Below are 16,646 nucleotides of genomic sequence, written 5' to 3'. Positions count from 1 at the left end.
GCGTGTATGTTTGTGGTGCTGCTATGGAGCCTTATGGACGTTCTCCACCTGCGCCGGTATCGTCGCATCTGAGATGTATTCCGTCATTGCAAGGGCATCTTGCGCCACTCAACAATAGCAGACGCGACTTCTGAACTCTTATGAACGTATACCCTTAGTTCCCTCCTGTCACAATAGACCCGCGGGTGAACCGACTATCCGATGACTGCAGTAGCTTGCGGATTGCGTGCTCGCCATGCGGTGATAGCGGGTGACCCCGCAATAACGGAGTAACACCATGTCGCTCAAGTCCGATTTGAGAGAGCGAGTTGAATGCGGATGAAATGAACAGGCCCCATAGAAATGTCTCCCCAATCTGTACCTGCAACTATGGGCTCAAAAAGCACTCCCGTCGGGTAAGCAATTGCAGCATGACTTTTACGTGCTGAGAGTGCTACGCAGGAGAAAATGGCATACTCATACAGGTCTGAGTATGATCAATGTTAAACTGATACTGTATGAGCGATTCCTTGATGCGAGCGTTCTAGATTCGGCGAAGAGAATGAGAATAGGCTCAGGATCCCATCCATACGTGTGGCATCGTGCCTGGCCGGAGATGAGGAGGATGACTACTGCGAAGGGGAGCAAGCTCGTGGGGACAGCAGCGACAACGACAAGCCTAAATTAGGCGTCGTAGCCCGGGGTGTTTCTCCCTGAGCTGGCGCGCATACCGTCAACGGGTGGGGGGAAGGCGTCATCTGCCCTATTACCAGTTATCGCACGCGCGAGTAGGGCGAGGCAGGCATCTTATCGGATTACCTAAGGTGTATTTCTCTTCTTAAGTGCATGGCGCTCAGAGGTTCTGAGCACTGCAGGTTGAGTGACCCCCCTCGTCGCATTCTTGGGCACTCGCAACACTTGTGAAGGGACAGTCGTGCTAGCCTCATCAGGATGGCACGTGACTCGGTCATCCCCTTCTCCGACAATACTACACCAGGGGCTCAGGCATCATCGACAAGGCAACGTGTCGCCCAAGTTACTGGACACCTTGCATCTCCCAAAGAAACGGAACAGGTGAACTCTTCTCCGTCGTATCCTGTTTCACGACTCCAGCCCGACCTTCAGCATCACATCGATGATGTGCGTCCGCTTCGAGTCGCCGTCATCGGCGCTGGCTTAAGTGGAATCAATGCAGGCATTTTGCTTCCTGCGAAAGTACCTGGTATCGATCTTACCATATACGAGAAAAATCACGATGTCAGTGGAACATGGCTTGAAAACAATTACCCTGGCGTACGCTGCGACATACCCGCGCACGTCTACCAATCAACATTCTCTCCCAACACCCAGTGGTCCGAGATTTTTGCCAAAGGCTCCGAAATTCGCGACTACTGGCAGTCGCGCGCAAGGAAACACGACGTTTACAAATACCTGAAATTTCGACATCGTGTGGACGACGCATCTTGGGACGACAACGAAGGGAAATGGTCTCTCAAGGTACATGATCTGAACGCCAATGTCACCAAATTGGAGATATTCGACTTCGTCATCACTGCCATTGGCCGCTTCAATGCTTGGAAACTGCCGGACTATCCCGGCATCGACAGCTACAAAGGTCACCTTCGGCACACATCCAACTGGGATCAGTCCTTTGATCCGCAAGGCAAGACAGTCGCCGTGATCGGCAACGGAGCAAGTGGGCTCCAGGTTGTGCCAAATCTCCAACGTTGTAGCAAGCATGTCACACATTTCGCCCGCAACCCGGTATGTGAACCTGATGTGAAAATGGATTTATACTAATGAAATTTCAGACCTGGATAGCAACTTCTTGGGCGGGCGACGAAAGAACCTTCGAGCCTCAGCCATACACAGAAGAGCAGCTAAAATTGTTTGAGGATCCTCAAAAATATCTAGAGTACAGGAGGGACATTGAAGAAAGATATTGGAGACGATTTCGAGCAATGGTCAGAGGCTCAGAAGAGAATGAGGGTATACGTGATGTTTTTATCGACGTTATGAAGAAGCGGGCCGCAAAGAAGCCGGAATTACTAGACGGGCTGATTCCCGACTTTGCACCGCACTGCAGGCGTCTGACTCCTGGACCTGGATACCTGGAGTCCCTGACTGAAGAAAACGCTGATCTTGTGAAGACGCCCATCAAGTGTTTCACTGAAACTGGTATCGAGACGATAGATGGCACACATCGTCAATTTGATGCGATTCTGTGTGCTACAGGTGCGAACACCGACCTTGTACCACCATTCTCAATAAAGGCGCGAGGGGTGGATCTTCGTGAAGCCTGGCGGCCAGATGGCAAGTTCGGTTTCCCTTATACATACTTTGGGTACTCGACGCCGGGCTTCCCCAATCTCTTCTTTCTCATGGGGCCTCATGCAACAGGCCCTTCTGGTACAGTCCCATTTGCGGCCGAAACAGCTCTCACGTACTTCGCCAAAGCTCTCCGCAAGGTGTCTTCGCAAGGTTACAAGTCCATCACGCCTTCAAAAGAAGCGGCTGATGACTTCGTCGATTACTGCGATGCATTCTTCCCAACGACGGTCCTGACTGACAATTGCTCGTCCTGGAATAATGGCGGGACTCCAGGACAAAGAATCCACGGCTTATGGCCGGGAAGCGCAGCTATGGCCACCATTGCAAGACGCGAGCCGCGCTGGGAGGATTGGGAGTTCGAACGCTTCAACAAAGTCAATCGATTCGCGTACTTTGGCAATGGCTATACTCGCAGCGAGCTCGACGAAAGTGCCGACTTAGTATCATATTTGAAAGCCCCAGGTCAGGAGCCAGATTTGAGGGATGTACATGAGAGCTGGTGGGACCTGCCAGGCGCAAGTAGCAAACCGTCGCAATAGGCGACATCGATTAGCACATTTTCATAGAGAAAACAATTCCGCCCAATCGCAACGTAAGGAGAAGCTCCGTTCATCTTACTACTCTTTCCTTTGAATTGCCGTCCCAGCTGTTATCGGTCCTTCAAAGATATCGCGAGTAGATGTGGTGTTCTTCGCAAATCTTAGACGGAATGGCGTGCTAGCCAACGACTCCCACCATGCAGATTACGCAGTGTACCCCCGCGCAATCCCGAACATCAGGCCCGGTACCGCTTCAAGGAAATTTTTGGACCGGGGTTCCAGAACTGAATCGGGAAAGTTCGCGGTTATTGCTCCGCACGTGGCGCTGACGCGCAATGGACATATAATGTGCAGCCCCAGACACATGTACAGACGCTGCACTCCCAATACGCAACATCACCCTCAATGGCGGACCCAGAGAACTCTAGCAGCGACCTTGCGACCGGTGTTGAGAAGCGTGACCACCCGAGTATGTAAAGAAGATACTATTCGCAAGTCATGTACTAACGAGGGGCACAGCAAAATGGTACCGGTCGACCTTCTACAACATGACCATTCTTGGTCTTTGTAATTTTTCAGCGCCTGGAATCTGGGGCGCGATGAACTCTCTCGGAGCAGGAGGTGCGCAGTCACCTGGTTTGGTCAATGCAGCTAATGCGCTGACGTTCTGCCTGATGGTGTTGAGCTGCTACTTCTCGAGTGTGATTGTGAAATACCTGGGTATAAAGGGCGCGCTGATATTCGGGACGTAAGTTTGCTCTTCGACTGCCGTTGTATGCATTCGAGGTCTGTGCTTACAATAGCCAGCTTGGGATACGCTCCTTACGCCGCTGGTCTGTACACGAACAATCGCTTTGGCAATACTTGGTTTGTTCTTCTCGGCGCAGCACTGTGTGGTATCTCTGCTGGCGTATTCTGGATGGCTGAGGCTGCGATTGCTATTGCTTACCCTGAGCCGTGGAATAAGGGCAAAGCTCTAGGGTACTGGCTCACGTATCGCCTCAGTGGACAGATCCTTGGTGGCGCCATCAACCTTGGTATAAACGCCGATCGTAATGAGGCCGGAAAGGTCTCCTACACCGTCTATCTCGTGTTCATTGCGCTGCAGGCGGCTGGACCATTCGTTGCGTTGCTGCTAAACAGGCCGAGCAAAGTGCAAAGGAAGGACGGCAAGAAGGTGGAGCTTGCGATCTTGAAAGAGTGAGTAAAGGCACAAGTTATTCGAGAATGCGCATTAGCTGACCTTTGGTAAAAGTCCGTGGTTCGAGATCAAGGAGACAACGCGGGAGTTCTTCACCAAGAACTTCTTGCTTATCGTGCTTTGGATTGGTCAGGCTGTGTTTTCCGAAGCCGTCTTCTTCACCTATCTTGCGTGTATGTATAGCCATCCCGTGGGGCAAGAGCTTTCTGATGATATCTCTCTACTACTCATTGTATTCTATGGGCTGACCATGACTTCCAGTATGGTTCTCCGTCCGTGCCCGCGCCCTTGGCTCCTTTGTTTCTGGTCTCGTCGCCGTAACCTGTGGAAACCTTCTTGGCTGGTACCTTGATAATTCGCGCCTTTCTCTTCGCACACGCGCCCGCACCGCCTTCACGGTCATCGTTGTGTTCCAGGGCGCCTGTTGGATATGGATTACTGTTCTTGTAACCCGTTTCCGCCACACTCACCCTACCTACGACTGGGGCAGTCCAGGATTCGGGAACGCCTTCGCTGTCTTCGTTCTTCTGACCGCTGCCTTTCAGATCAACTACCTCTTCCTCTACTTCTTTGTGACGAACCTAGCGAAGGACGAGCCTCAGGTTATTCGATATGCTGCATTGTTGCGAGGAACAGAGAGTGCCTGGCAGGCGATAAGCTACGGTATCACAAGCGTGACGGTCTTCGCAGAGGTCGGGGCGGTGTACTGGAACTTTGCTCTGTGGGGCGTCGCTATTTATCCCGCATGGCTAGTTTTAAGACATTTCGGCGGCCCTAAAGAAAAGGTCGAAGAAATTCCTGGGAGTGAGGAGCGCCAGGCTGAGACTGTAGCATATGTTGAACGCAACGGCAAAGAGATCTAGGTGGGTATCGCAGGAAGGTGGACTGAAGTATCACATGCAGAGGAAGGGCCGCGAGGCTAAAGAAGAGGCAGGCCTATTACGTGTAGAGAGGAGCTGCTGCTTAAAATATCAACGTTATCAATCATCACGTCGCTCTTGCCAATCTCGCTCATGGTACGCGTGCCTTCCGCTCGAGCCCACGTAACCTTCCACACTACGTCGCACGCTCTTTCCGTGCGCTATCTTCACTCCCCACTCAATTCGACCTCGAGAAGCTTTCGATCACTCTGATCGCGGCCATGAAAATCGTTGCGGTGTCAGTGCTGTTTGGACTTGCTCGGCAGTCTATGGGCTGGACTACGCGCGGGGATGCAGCATATATCGCTCCGCGCGACTTTCTGCCAGACAAGCTCGCCGACGACCAGACCTGGAAAAGGTTCATTTGCAAAGGCGAAGCTCTCGTTGAGGTAATGAAGGCCTCTGAAGATGAGGCGGCAAAAGTCATGAATCTCCCACACGCCCAAAGCGAGTGGAGCGGTGACCTCAAGGGCGAGTATCTGACTGGAAGTTTAGTGGAGCTCCATAAAACTGACTCTGATGCAGCTGAACTGAAGACATGGGCGTACACCGAAGCCTACGCATCCTACCTCAACTGCGATCTCAAGGGCTATTGGGCAGTCGAGTCCGCTTGCAATGCGCTCGGTCTCGACACGCGCGCAAAGGCGATGGGCGGCGCGAATATTTGCTACAACTTCAATCACTGGGATGCGAACAAGAAAGACGAGAATGGAAACATTGTGCCTAAGGCGAGGCAGACGTACCAGGTCAACAACAAGGAATACAGGGTAGACTCCTCACGATCGTTATGGGCAAGAGATACTGACTCAAACAGGCGACCGGCGCGGAGATGCAGATAGCAATCAACCCAGCTGGTGGCGTAGTCTTTATGCAATATGTCACCTCTCCTGCTACTGCTGCACAGAACGTGTGGAACAAGAAGCCTTCGATCGACGAGCTCCCCGCACTGCGCCATCTCTCCGACATTATGTGGGGTGCGTGGAACCGCGACAACGAAGACATTAGCAAGATCAAGTACTTCTGGGCAAGTCAAACACGATACCAGCAACTGATCATCTTCGTTCGAAGCATTCCACTAACTTTGTACCCCACGCTTCTAGGTTCAAGGCGTGGGCAATACTCGCACGAAGACCTTGATTGCGCGTGCTCTCAAAGAGGCTGGGAAAGTGCTTGAGAAATGGCCTGGCACCACGCTTGATATGGAGGAGGATGGAACGCTGGCTATTCTGGGTCTGTTTGCTTGACCTTGGAGATATGTTGTGACACTAACAAGGATCAAGGTTCGGAGAACGGCGCCTGCTGGGGCTGGTTTCTTGCGCAACACAAGAAGGAGCTGGGCAGCAAGGTCATCGAGACAGTCGTGATCTTCAAGAATGATCGCGATAAAGACCCGGACCCAGATCTGATTTTCTACGTTGGTGACGCTCCTGCGCAGTAACGGCGCTGCGCGAGCTAGGCGTTGGGCGGCACCTTCGTGGACCGATCTTTGAGACTAGGCTGGGGTTGAAACAGGTTTAGAAGCAATGAACAGCCTGTCTGCAGCCGACACGGGCGATATTCCTCCCTAGGTATAACATCCGCGCGAGTGCGGTGCCACACGGATTGAGAGTATTGAGAGGATTTCCGTTTCTGTTCGTGGTGACCTCCCTAGTCTGCGAAATGCTTGTGTCTTTATCTTTCATTGTCCAACTGGTATACTACTGTCTGTAGTGAGCGAGATCTTATCAGCTTACAATGTCTAGCATCCTACTTAGCGAAAACAAACCCCACTCCAACGGCAACCAGTCTTCTTCCTCAAGCCATCCACACCGTGGTTATGCTCAATGAAAAAGAGAAAAGGTCGAAGGCCGAGGCCGGTGTTGAGTTAAAAAATAAGGAAATAGCCTCCGAAGACTCAAGCACCTCAGTCCGGGCACCCAATCTCACAGCAGACACTTTCGCGGGTGCGGCCATGCGCACCGCTCGAGCAGCGCGTATGTTGGCAGGAGCAAGAAAGGTGGTCGAAGATGAGGCTATGTGGTAATCTAAGGACGGTCTTGCACCTCTGCGGCTTGTGGAATCATCTGGAGCTTGGATTGGTTGGTGTAGGAGGTATGGCTCCACACCAACGCGCAGTGGAGATGTGCCCGTGTTTTGTTGTTCCCAGTGTAGACGTCAAGATAACCGCAACGGAAAAAGACTGGAGTATTGCACCACTGCTGCTCGGTCGCACAACTTCGAAACCCCCAGAGGCGCTGACCGTAAATTGTACTCATCCGTTCTAGGCAGATCGTATCATCTCTCTCATCTGCCTCTCACCGGAGCCGAGACCCTGTCCCAAACGAACGATTCACTTGGGACCTGAAGCAGGTAATTCTAGGAGTTAGAAACTCCGTACCAGACGCGATCAGTGGAGATGTACTCGTCACCACCTTGTGGTCTCTGGTATCAAGGTAGAAACAGAACCTAGAGCAAGGGCGAGAGTTGAACACTACTGCGCTAAGCTTCAAGACTTTGATACACCAAAGTTGCAGAACATTGTGAGTGCAACAAGCCCGTTGAATTTAGAGATACGAGCGTCCTTACTAGGTGTCGCGGCCCAGTTGAAAACAGACAGAGAGTGAATATGAATGAGGTGTGAGGCTCGAGGCGTAAAGTGCGAGGACGATATGGAAAAGTCATAAAAAAATGAGACAAGTGATGAGAGAAGATGGGACGCGGCGATGAGTGTTTCGAAGAGATTAAAGCGACGGACGCGCACTAGCGCGGCTCCGGGCTCCGGGCCTGTGTTAGTATCACGTGACCGATTACTTGCTTAGGTGCTTACCTACGGATCTCGCGCCTGCTGGCGAACCACCAAGGGCTAGCCAGTACCTTTGCTGGATCGCAGCGACGAATTTCTGCTACGATAGAGTCTGCTTACCATTGCTCACTCAGAATACTGGTAGGTCACATGCCTGCTCTATTCACCCAATAAGCACCGCCCCTGACTTGAATATCATGCTCATGCTATACTTCGAGAGTCAAATTTGTTGGACGGCTCAGCCTCCGATAAACTCCCAAAGTTTTTCACCAATCGTTCGCGCAGCTCTGAAGAGCCGACGGCTCGTCACATTCCACGCTTCTACGCCTCGGACGCGTGGGTGCCGAGGTGCAACCCAGGGCCATAAAATTGCAACCACTCCAGACGTAGCGCGGGCAAAGAAGGGTCTTGCGTTCAAGCGGCAGAAAGATCAAGTCGACGCAGTCCGACAGCGCGAGACGTCCCAGCCCAGAACATGGATTGCAAGCTGAGGTTGAGTTCGGGAAACTCGAGCTAGAGTGCACGAACGCTACATGTTGTGAAAGCGCTCGTTAGCTTGAGGCTGTGAAGGCCTTCTATGAGGAGCGCTTCGGAAGCTTTGAGGAACTAGTAGAGTCTCAGCGAGAAGGAGCCGAGGGCACGATTGACATGACTGAGGAGACTGAGGAGCAAGGTATGTCAGCTCATTCTTGATTGGTCTCACTGAGTAGTACTAATGATAGAAACAATCTTGGGGCCAGCTCCCAGGTCGCTTTCTCTCCTGATCCCGACCTCCCGCGGAACGCTGATGACCACGAGAACGAGCACCACAACGACGTCTCACAGAAAATGACATCGATGACCTGGAGTATGGTCATGTCGATCTGGACGTCGACTTTGGCAAGGAGGATATTGATGAGTTTGACGACGAAGGCAGAAGCTGGCCACAGGGTGCCAATGTTTCTACAGAATAGTGGACCCGAATATTAGGAAGCTGTGCACGAGTCCCACTTTGACACGTTAAACTAGAACCTGCAAGGTACAACTTTATTTGAAAAATTGTTCTTGATTCTCACTCGAAATTATCTGACCATGCTGTAAACCTTGAGCTCACCGTCATGTCGACCGATCCAACGATATAGTAGCCAGCGCGGGCCAGAAGCGCTTGTTACAATCCCAAGACATGACTGATTATAGCTCCTCGGCCACGGTAACCGTGCTAGCAGCTCCAGAGAATAAGTACCACCTTGGCCTGAATTTTGGTAGGGCATTGATGCTCCATGAGAGGTTATTTCCTCGGATAAGAGCGATTGAGGTCCCAATCCCGTTTTGTAGCAGCCCTTTGAATGCACGCGCTTTCACGATAACTGACGAGAGGGCGGTAAATTCCTTGTTCTCTTGCACCTCAGCACGCCTCTCCGCCCTAGCACGACCTGTTGAATCCTCGGAACATTTGCTCAGGTCCTTGTAATATTCATACTGATATGGATGAAGGAGCAAACAGCTGAAGGTAGCGAGCGCCTCGCAGTATCGCCATTGTTTAACACAACATACATTAGTATGGAATTTGAGAGAGATAGTAGTGTCAAGTAAACTACAGCTCAATATTTTCGTCGACTTCGAACGCTTTCAGGATAGCCTTGCCCTCCTAAGTATCCGTTCGAGATAGCGCGTATCCTGGCGAAGCACGACGCTTACCCGTATAGCGGTTGTTTTCCTGCTCGTTATTTTGGTCATTAGGGCCAGGACTCTTTTCGCTACCAGAGGTTTCGATACGTGGTATGTGTCTCCTTAAAACAAAGAGAGCCTTCATCCTCGGCCGCTTCCGAGGGGGAGAGTTTACAGTAGCTCAGGACAAGTCATCGTTGCTCTCAGTAAGCTTGAATTCATCGGTACTGTTGTGAGGAGGAGTCTCTTAGCCCGACTTTGGTTGTTCATTTTCATCGAGTGAAGCTTAGGCCCTCGACTGTATAGCAGGTAATGTCCCATTTGTTCGGCTTGGAGGGCGTGGCTTAGGCGCGACCAATCTCATTGACACGACCTTCGTCCTCGTACACTTGGCAGCCTGCCGCCGACTCTCACCAAAGTTCATTCAAGCAAGAAATATTATAATTGATCAGAAACGACAGAAAAAATAGCGTTATCTATGCGTCGTCAGTGATCACACCATCGAACCCATCTGCTCTCCACCCTTCCAACATCCTCTCGAAAGGTACAATGCCCGCGCTCCATGGTGACCCCCTCCCTGCTTTAATCATCTCCTCTTGACTCTTATGGTTCATTGCGTCGCCCTCCATCGTAATATACCCGGGAGTACACACCGATACTGAGCTGAAGAACGCTGCACCGCTCAGACACCTCATCGCCCACATCTCCTCCGCTTCCGCGCTCGGCTCGATCGCGACCTTTCTTTCGCGAGGATCGGACGGTGGGCTAAAGTGTGATATAATTGAAATGATATGCGATGTCTGAACTTCAAGCGTATGATTCACGTTAGCAGTAGCCGACGCCTGTGCGATAGCGAAGAAAAAAAGATTCGGGAAGTCGTGGGAGAAGACGCCGTGGAGGGTCGTCGCGCCCCGGGATGTCCACTTTTCGGACATTTTTAGGCCGTTTCTTCCAATTATATCGATGCCATTACGTGCTGCCGGGTCGCCGCCACCGTAGGCGGGTGATCTGTATCCTGTGCTGAGAATGAGGATATCGATTGGGTATTCCTGACCGTTGGCTATGATGGCATGGGACGTGACGGCGTCAATACCTTTACCATCTGTGTCTACTAGGTGCACGTTTGGCTTGTTGAAAGTTTGCAGGTACGTGTCTGAGAAGGTAGGACGCTTGCACCAGGTCGGGTACCACGGTGTTAGTCTTTCGGCGGTAGACTTGTCGGTAACGATGTTAGAGATGCGTTCTCGGGCTTTGGTATTGTGATTCGCATCCCAGGCTTGTAGCTCACTCAAGTATCCAGGTATCTTGTCGGGGGTCAGGCCAGTGAAGCGCTCGCTTCCGAGAACGGCACAGTATGCTTGAAGTCGCGACCACTCGTCGTCTACCATATTGACGGTGCCTTCCGGAAGATTTCGAGAGAGATGCTGCGCCAGGTTTTCCATCCGAGCTTTCTGCCAGCCTAAGCCCGCAGCGATACGTTCGCTCCATTCTTTTGGATCAGTGGGCTTCTGACCTCGATAGTTGACTTGAGACGGCGTTCTTTGGAAGAGAAGAAGCTCTTTTGCAAACTTCGCAACCTCTGGCACAGCCTGGATAGCAGTTGCGCCTGTACCAACGTACCCGACGCGCTTCCCTTCAAGTCCCTTCAGCTCAGAAAATGTATCCTCGCTCGAGCCACCCGAGATAGCGTAGTCCCAACGCGAGGTGTGGAACATGTCACCTTCGAATCCAGCCAGTCCAGGGATCTTCGGTACGTGTGGATGCGGGAATATTCCACCAGCTAAGATGGAGAAATCAGCGTTCACTGAAAGCGTAGCCTTTTCCGTTCCTCCATTGCCTCTACCTGTTGTCATGTCCACCCTCCAAATCTTCTTACCACCATCCCACTGAAGACTGGTTACCTCCGTGCGGTACATGATTCTGTCTCCAAGTCCAAACTTCTCTACTAGCTTGACCAGGTAATTGCGAATCTCTACTGCACTCGTGTACTTGTGGCTCGGTACATATCCTGTTTCCTCAAGCATTGGCAAATAAACATACGACTCAACGTCGCAGTGAAGGCCCGGGTATCTGTTCCAGTACCAAGTACCACCAACTCCGCCCCCCATCTCGACCATCACAATATCATCTTGCTTAAAGCCGGCCTGAACGAGCTTGATCGCATTGAGGATTCCGCCCATCCCGGCACCCATGATGAGGAACTTGGTGTTGCCTCCCGCCTCGATTGGCAAAGCTCTCTTGTCAAGCGCGGCATGGTCGGCGAAGATGTCGTCGACGAGGTTACGGAGACGCGAGGAGTCACTGTAGTGTAGTTCTTGAAATTGCTTCGTACCTTCGGGTCGCTGGCGCTTAGCAGCCTCCTGCATGAACTTGAGCTGTTCAGGTGGCAGCTGGGACATTGCTGCTGCTGCGGCCATATTCGATGGCAGCAAATCTAAGGCGTCAGTATTGTCAGAGCCAGTGTATCGATGTGTGGTTGCTTCTTGGTTGAGATGTACGTACACTCTGTTGATGCAATTCCTTAGTCCGGTGGGTAAGTACAAAGACAACGTCTGTGTAGATGTGCAGAGAGGAAAGGCGAGAGCTACTTATTGTTCGACAGCGGCCGCAGTTCCTGTATCAGCCCTTCTAACCGCTGCACGCCGCTTCTGCACCAAACTATGGTCACCATGGAGGATCACACCTAGAATGACTCCAGCATATGCTTCGACGGGGCCACAATAAGATGATTACACCGTATAGAGCGTGTTCGTGCGGGGCTTTCCTCATTGGGTCGCGCGCACGTACGGGGTGACTTCCCATTGGTGTAGTTCTCCAACACCAAGGCCACAGCGAAATTAATTCCAGACGCATGGATACTCGCGTGATCCATGAAGCACAGGCTTCGTGGGTGCTCCTTCCGGTGTGCGTAATGTTGGAGCTTGAGAATGTGCTGACATTTCCGTCAACCCTACCGTAGCTTGGCTGTGCAACGCACCAGTCCATGCAACACCCCAACTTTGACGCGCCATATCTCTACCAATATGGATCCAATTGAGGCTGTAATAGCAGCAATCGAATCATGAGAGCCAGAAAAAAAAATTCTGATAGACAAGTTGCGAAAGATTATGGTGTTGTGGTTTCTACACTGACGCGTCGGCACCAAGGCATCACACAGGCAGGTGCAGCTGCCAACTCTACGCGTCGAAGTCTCAGCCAACAACAAGAAGTAGAGCTTCTACAATATATCAAACAGCTTACCAAACGTGGCCTTCCTCCTACACGGCAGATGTTACAGAGCTTTGCCTCAAATATAGCCAAAAAGCAAGTCTCAATGTCCTGGGTTGATCGCTTTAGACGGCGGAACAAGGAATCCTTGATATCTCAATGGACGGCCGGCATCGATAACAATCGCCATGAAGCTGATTCCTTAGCCAAATATAAGCTCTAATTCGAGCTTTTACAGCATAAGATTGAGGAGTATCAGATCGACGCTCAAAATACGTACAATATGGACGAGAAAGGCTTCCTACTTGGGATCACCACCCGCACAAAGAGGATCTTCAGTAGGCCTCTATACGAAAGCAAGGCTGTGAGGCAGGTGATACAAGATGGCAGCCGTGAGTGGATATCTGCCATAGCCTGCATATGCGCCGACGGATCTGTCTTGGCCCCAGGCCTCATCTATCAGGCCGCCTCTACAAACATACAATCGAGTTGGGTAGAGGATCTCGATCCTCAACACCATCAGGCCTTTATCGCAGTATCAGAATCTGGCTGGAGCAACAATCAGATCGGCCTTGCATGGCTGCATGGCTGCAGCAGGTGTTTGATCGGCTCACAAAGCCAAAAGCTAGACGATCATATCGGCTATTGATCGTTGACGGCCATGGATTCATATCACTATGGATTTTATCGACTTTTTTGATCGCAATAAGATCCTACTAGCCATCTATCCACTCCATTCAACACATACGTTGCAGCCTCTCGATGTCTGCATCTTTAAGCCTCTATCAACAACATATTCAAATGAGCTATCAGCCTTTATAAACAACAGCCAGGGACTGGTCTCAATCGCTAAGAGAGACTTCTTTAGCCTATTTTGGAAGGCCTGGATCAATATAATGAGGCAGCCACTGATACTCTGGGCCTTTGAAGCAACAGGCATCTGCCCACTCGATACAACGACTATACTCAGTAGATTTGATCAGCCTCAGCCAACTGAGCAAGACTCGCGAGAAAACTCAACCTCAGTACTCAGTGCCTCAGATTGGAGAAAGATTGATAGACTGCTAAGGGCCAATGTGGATATAAGCAGAGGCAATGAGGCTAAGAAACTGAGTCGAACTATACACCATATCTCTGTACAGAACCAGCTTCTAGAGCATGAAAATAAGGGTCTCCGTGAGGCCCTAGTAATACAGAAGAAGCGCTTAAAGGGAGGCAGGCCTTTGCCTCTTGATCAGCTAGATGAGTATTATGGTGGAGCTATTTTCTGGTCACCTTATAGGTAGCGTGCAGCGGGCCCGCGATTATCAACACCAAAAAGATATAGAGGAACAACAAATACAGCTTCAAGAAAGTGAGCGAGCAGAGGCCCGTCGGGCCAGCCAGTAGCTCAAAGCAAGGCTACTCTAGGAGAGGCGTGTTGCTCGAGCAGCTGCTAGAGAGGCGCGCGCAAAGCAGAGGGCCGATGAGGCTGTAGATCGACATCTTAAACAATAGGCCCGCAAGGCACAAAGTCAACTTCAGAAACGTATTAAATTATCCCAAAAAGGAAAAAAGAAGAAGAAATAGGCTCAGCGTGAGGCTGTAGATATTGATGAGGCCTCATCTGTTGCATCCGCCTCACAGTCACGTAGAGGCCGAATTATCAAAACACCAAGCAGATATCGATAATCTGAGTAGCTAGCAATTATCTTTGGGCCTAGGAGGCCTCAACCTCAGAAAATCTCGTGATATTATTGTTTGTGGCTGTCTCTATAGCGTCATGTTTGTGGCCGAGCGATCATGTCGGGGTTGCGCATGACGCGACGCTGCGCATAGCGTGCCAAGGCACGGTAATATACTTGCTTCTCTTGTAAGTTGGAGCGCTAGGCAACAGGACAATACAACCAACATCAGATTTCTGGCACCTGTATTGTACAAGAATACAAGTGGGAAGTTATGACGCAGCTCCCCTCTTTCGACGACCTTCCTCCTGTCGAGGGCATGCCGCAAGGCTGCGCATGGGGCATTTTTGACAAGGACGGCAAGAAGGACCTTTGCGGAACGCTGAATATCCTCACGCCCGAGGTCGTTGCCGAAGCTTGTAAAGAAGCCAGAGATGGCATTTCGATTTCCCTCAAGTCAATCCTGCCTCCTCTCTCACACTGAACCGAGCTTACTAGTTCTTTGCAGCTGGCCGCTCAATGCCAACAAGATTCCAATGGGTCGCGGTGCTCCAGTCCACAAGCACGTAAATTTTCAAGAATCGGGTCTGTCGAAAGGCTCGGGGTGGGATGATCAGCTCACGTTCAATACCCAGGTCCGTCCTCCACTCCCCTCCTCCTGATACTCCATATTAACCAGAGCCTAGGTAAGCAGCCAGTGGGACAGCCTGGTCCATTGGCAGCATCAAGAGACAAAACTATCCTACAATGGCATCAAAGCGACCCAAGAGGGCCTCGCTGCAACCACGACAGATGAGAACAAAATGCCGACGTTGGACCACTGGCACACTTCAGGCGGGCTGGTCGCACGCGGAATCTTGATAGACATTAAGGCGTGGTACGAAGCCAAAGCAGCGAGAGACGGCAAGGCTGGCGACGAAGCAGTTTTCCATCCCTTTGAGGAACACCGTATGTATGTAACGACCAGTTGCTGCTCATCAAATGACGACCACTGACTCTACACTTCACTACCAGAACAGTCTCCGACATCGAAACCTGTGCCAAAGATCAAAACGTCACCTTCCGCGCGGGCGATGTCCTTATCATTCGGACTGGCATGACCGAAATCCTCTCCTCCCCACAACCCGCCGACCTTGCCAAAATGCAGAACCCTCAGCTAGCAGGCGTCCACGGCTGCATCGAATCGGCCAAGTGGATCTGGAACCAGCACTTTTCCGCTGTCGCTGGCGACTCTATTGCATTTGAGGCGCTAATGCCTATTAAGGAGGATGGCAGTGTAGGAACACCGGAGGATCTTGGTGAGTTCTGCTTCCAATAGACTCATGTAGTGGTAGAGGCCAAGTCCGGTATGAGGGCTAACGGGAACTAGTTTTGCATCCGTGGCTGCTGTCCATGTTTGGGATGAGTATCGGCGAGTTATGGGATTTGAAGGCGCTTTCGGAACACTGTAAGAAGACCGGGAGGTATACCTTCCTGCTGACGTCGGCGCCGTTGAATATCCCGGGGCTTGTGGGGTCGCCGCCAAATGCGCTGGCGATCTTCTGAAGGGACTTTTGCTTGATAGAGCATCTCCAGGGGTGACATCGAGCTATACATCACCCACCGTAAGCCCAGCATGGCAGTTTCTGCTCCAGCGCCAGGCCAAAAGCTTGAGCAATTGTACTGCCCAAAGGTATGCAATAAACGGGTCGATAGTACTCGGCCTATTATCCTGATATCGTACACTTGGGGCTTCTTTGCCGCTCGCCCTTCGCTCCACAACTTTCAATAGCTCTCGCAACGCCTGCTCCTCCTCCTTATCACGCATCTGAAAATAGTACGTCGTACGCCCTTCCCAGTACGAAATCGTGACCCCTCTTCATCTCCCTATCTTTACCCGCAACATACACCACCCACTCACCACTCCCAACAATCCACTGGGTCGGCCCAATCAGTCAAACATGCAATACCTATCAAGCCCCGATTTCCTCAAGAGCGGACCCCAATTGCCGCGCCCGAGAGTGAGCCGTGTAAGACGAGGTAGCCCTGTGCTGAACCGCCAGAAGACAGCGTGGCACCGGAGATTCAACTCTTTGATTTACATCTTACGGTGCATATTGCGTCGAGTGCGTCGAACGAGGTGTTCATGACGGCGCGGCGGAATCTGGTCGTCTCGGCGATGCCTTCAGCCCACCAGCTTGAAGGGTCCTGTCCTGTACACGGGCGCGAGAAGTTCACCTGGACTGCTCGGAGATCGAGAAGCGCGATACGCTCTCCGAAGTCTTTCTGAAGTGTTTGTCCAGGAAGGACTCAGGGCTATCATAGCTGTTTGGTAATTCTCCTCTCTCTCTCTCTCTCTCTCTCTCTCTCTCTCTCTCTCTCTCTCTCTCTCTCTCT

At 51.4% G+C, this 16,646-nt stretch overlaps 7 protein-coding genes across 7 annotated transcripts; 6 read left to right on the top strand and 1 right to left on the bottom strand.

Moving 5' to 3' along the window:
• Positions 1-930: 930 nt before the first annotated feature.
• Positions 931-2,866, top strand: CC84DRAFT_1157360 (FAD/NAD(P)-binding domain-containing protein; the record flags this gene model as incomplete). The annotated part of the gene is made up of 2 exons (XM_018177008.1): positions 931-1,743; positions 1,791-2,866. 2 exons carry the CDS (start codon positions 931-933, stop codon positions 2,847-2,849), a joined length of 1,872 nt encoding a protein of 623 aa, XP_018029759.1. The 3' UTR covers positions 2,850-2,866.
• A 388-nt stretch (positions 2,867-3,254) lies between these two features.
• Positions 3,255-4,939, top strand: CC84DRAFT_1232841 (uncharacterized protein; the record flags this gene model as incomplete). The annotated part of the gene is made up of 6 exons (XM_018183777.1): positions 3,255-3,318; positions 3,369-3,597; positions 3,657-4,049; positions 4,105-4,223; positions 4,312-4,854; positions 4,914-4,939. 6 exons carry the CDS (start codon positions 3,255-3,257, stop codon positions 4,937-4,939), a joined length of 1,374 nt encoding a protein of 457 aa, XP_018029758.1.
• A 300-nt stretch (positions 4,940-5,239) lies between these two features.
• CC84DRAFT_1104804 (uncharacterized protein) lies at positions 5,240-6,408 on the top strand (the record flags this gene model as incomplete). The annotated part of the gene is made up of 4 exons (XM_018175070.1): positions 5,240-5,737; positions 5,785-5,998; positions 6,078-6,200; positions 6,251-6,408. 4 exons carry the CDS (start codon positions 5,240-5,242, stop codon positions 6,406-6,408), a joined length of 993 nt encoding a protein of 330 aa, XP_018029757.1.
• Positions 6,409-9,875: 3,467 nt separating this feature from the next.
• CC84DRAFT_1232840 (FAD/NAD(P)-binding domain-containing protein) lies at positions 9,876-11,816 on the bottom strand (the record flags this gene model as incomplete). Its single annotated transcript, XM_018183776.1, has 1 exon — positions 9,876-11,816. One exon carries the CDS (start codon positions 11,814-11,816, stop codon positions 9,876-9,878), a length of 1,941 nt encoding a protein of 646 aa, XP_018029756.1.
• A 644-nt stretch (positions 11,817-12,460) lies between these two features.
• Positions 12,461-12,829, top strand: CC84DRAFT_1104360 (uncharacterized protein; the record flags this gene model as incomplete). The annotated part of the gene is made up of 1 exon (XM_018175053.1): positions 12,461-12,829. One exon carries the CDS (start codon positions 12,461-12,463, stop codon positions 12,827-12,829), a length of 369 nt encoding a protein of 122 aa, XP_018029755.1.
• A 454-nt stretch (positions 12,830-13,283) lies between these two features.
• On the top strand, positions 13,284-13,892 carry CC84DRAFT_1104607 (uncharacterized protein; the record flags this gene model as incomplete). Its single annotated transcript, XM_018175066.1, has 1 exon — positions 13,284-13,892. The coding sequence occupies one exon, from the start codon at positions 13,284-13,286 to the stop codon at positions 13,890-13,892; it is 609 nt and encodes a 202-aa protein (XP_018029754.1).
• A 589-nt stretch (positions 13,893-14,481) lies between these two features.
• CC84DRAFT_1157359 (uncharacterized protein) lies at positions 14,482-15,984 on the top strand. Its single transcript, XM_018177007.1, has 5 exons — positions 14,482-14,726; positions 14,779-14,905; positions 14,957-15,222; positions 15,285-15,568; positions 15,640-15,984. The coding sequence occupies exons 1-5, from the start codon at positions 14,545-14,547 to the stop codon at positions 15,813-15,815; spliced, it is 1,035 nt and encodes a 344-aa protein (XP_018029753.1). The 5' UTR covers positions 14,482-14,544; the 3' UTR covers positions 15,816-15,984.
• Positions 15,985-16,646: the final 662 nt, after the last annotated feature.

This window comes from Paraphaeosphaeria sporulosa (genome assembly GCF_001642045.1).
Source record: "Paraphaeosphaeria sporulosa strain AP3s5-JAC2a unplaced genomic scaffold CC84scaffold_15, whole genome shotgun sequence".
Taxonomy (NCBI): domain Eukaryota; kingdom Fungi; phylum Ascomycota; class Dothideomycetes; order Pleosporales; family Didymosphaeriaceae; genus Paraphaeosphaeria; species Paraphaeosphaeria sporulosa.
This window is presented reverse-complemented; position numbering and strand designations above follow the sequence as displayed.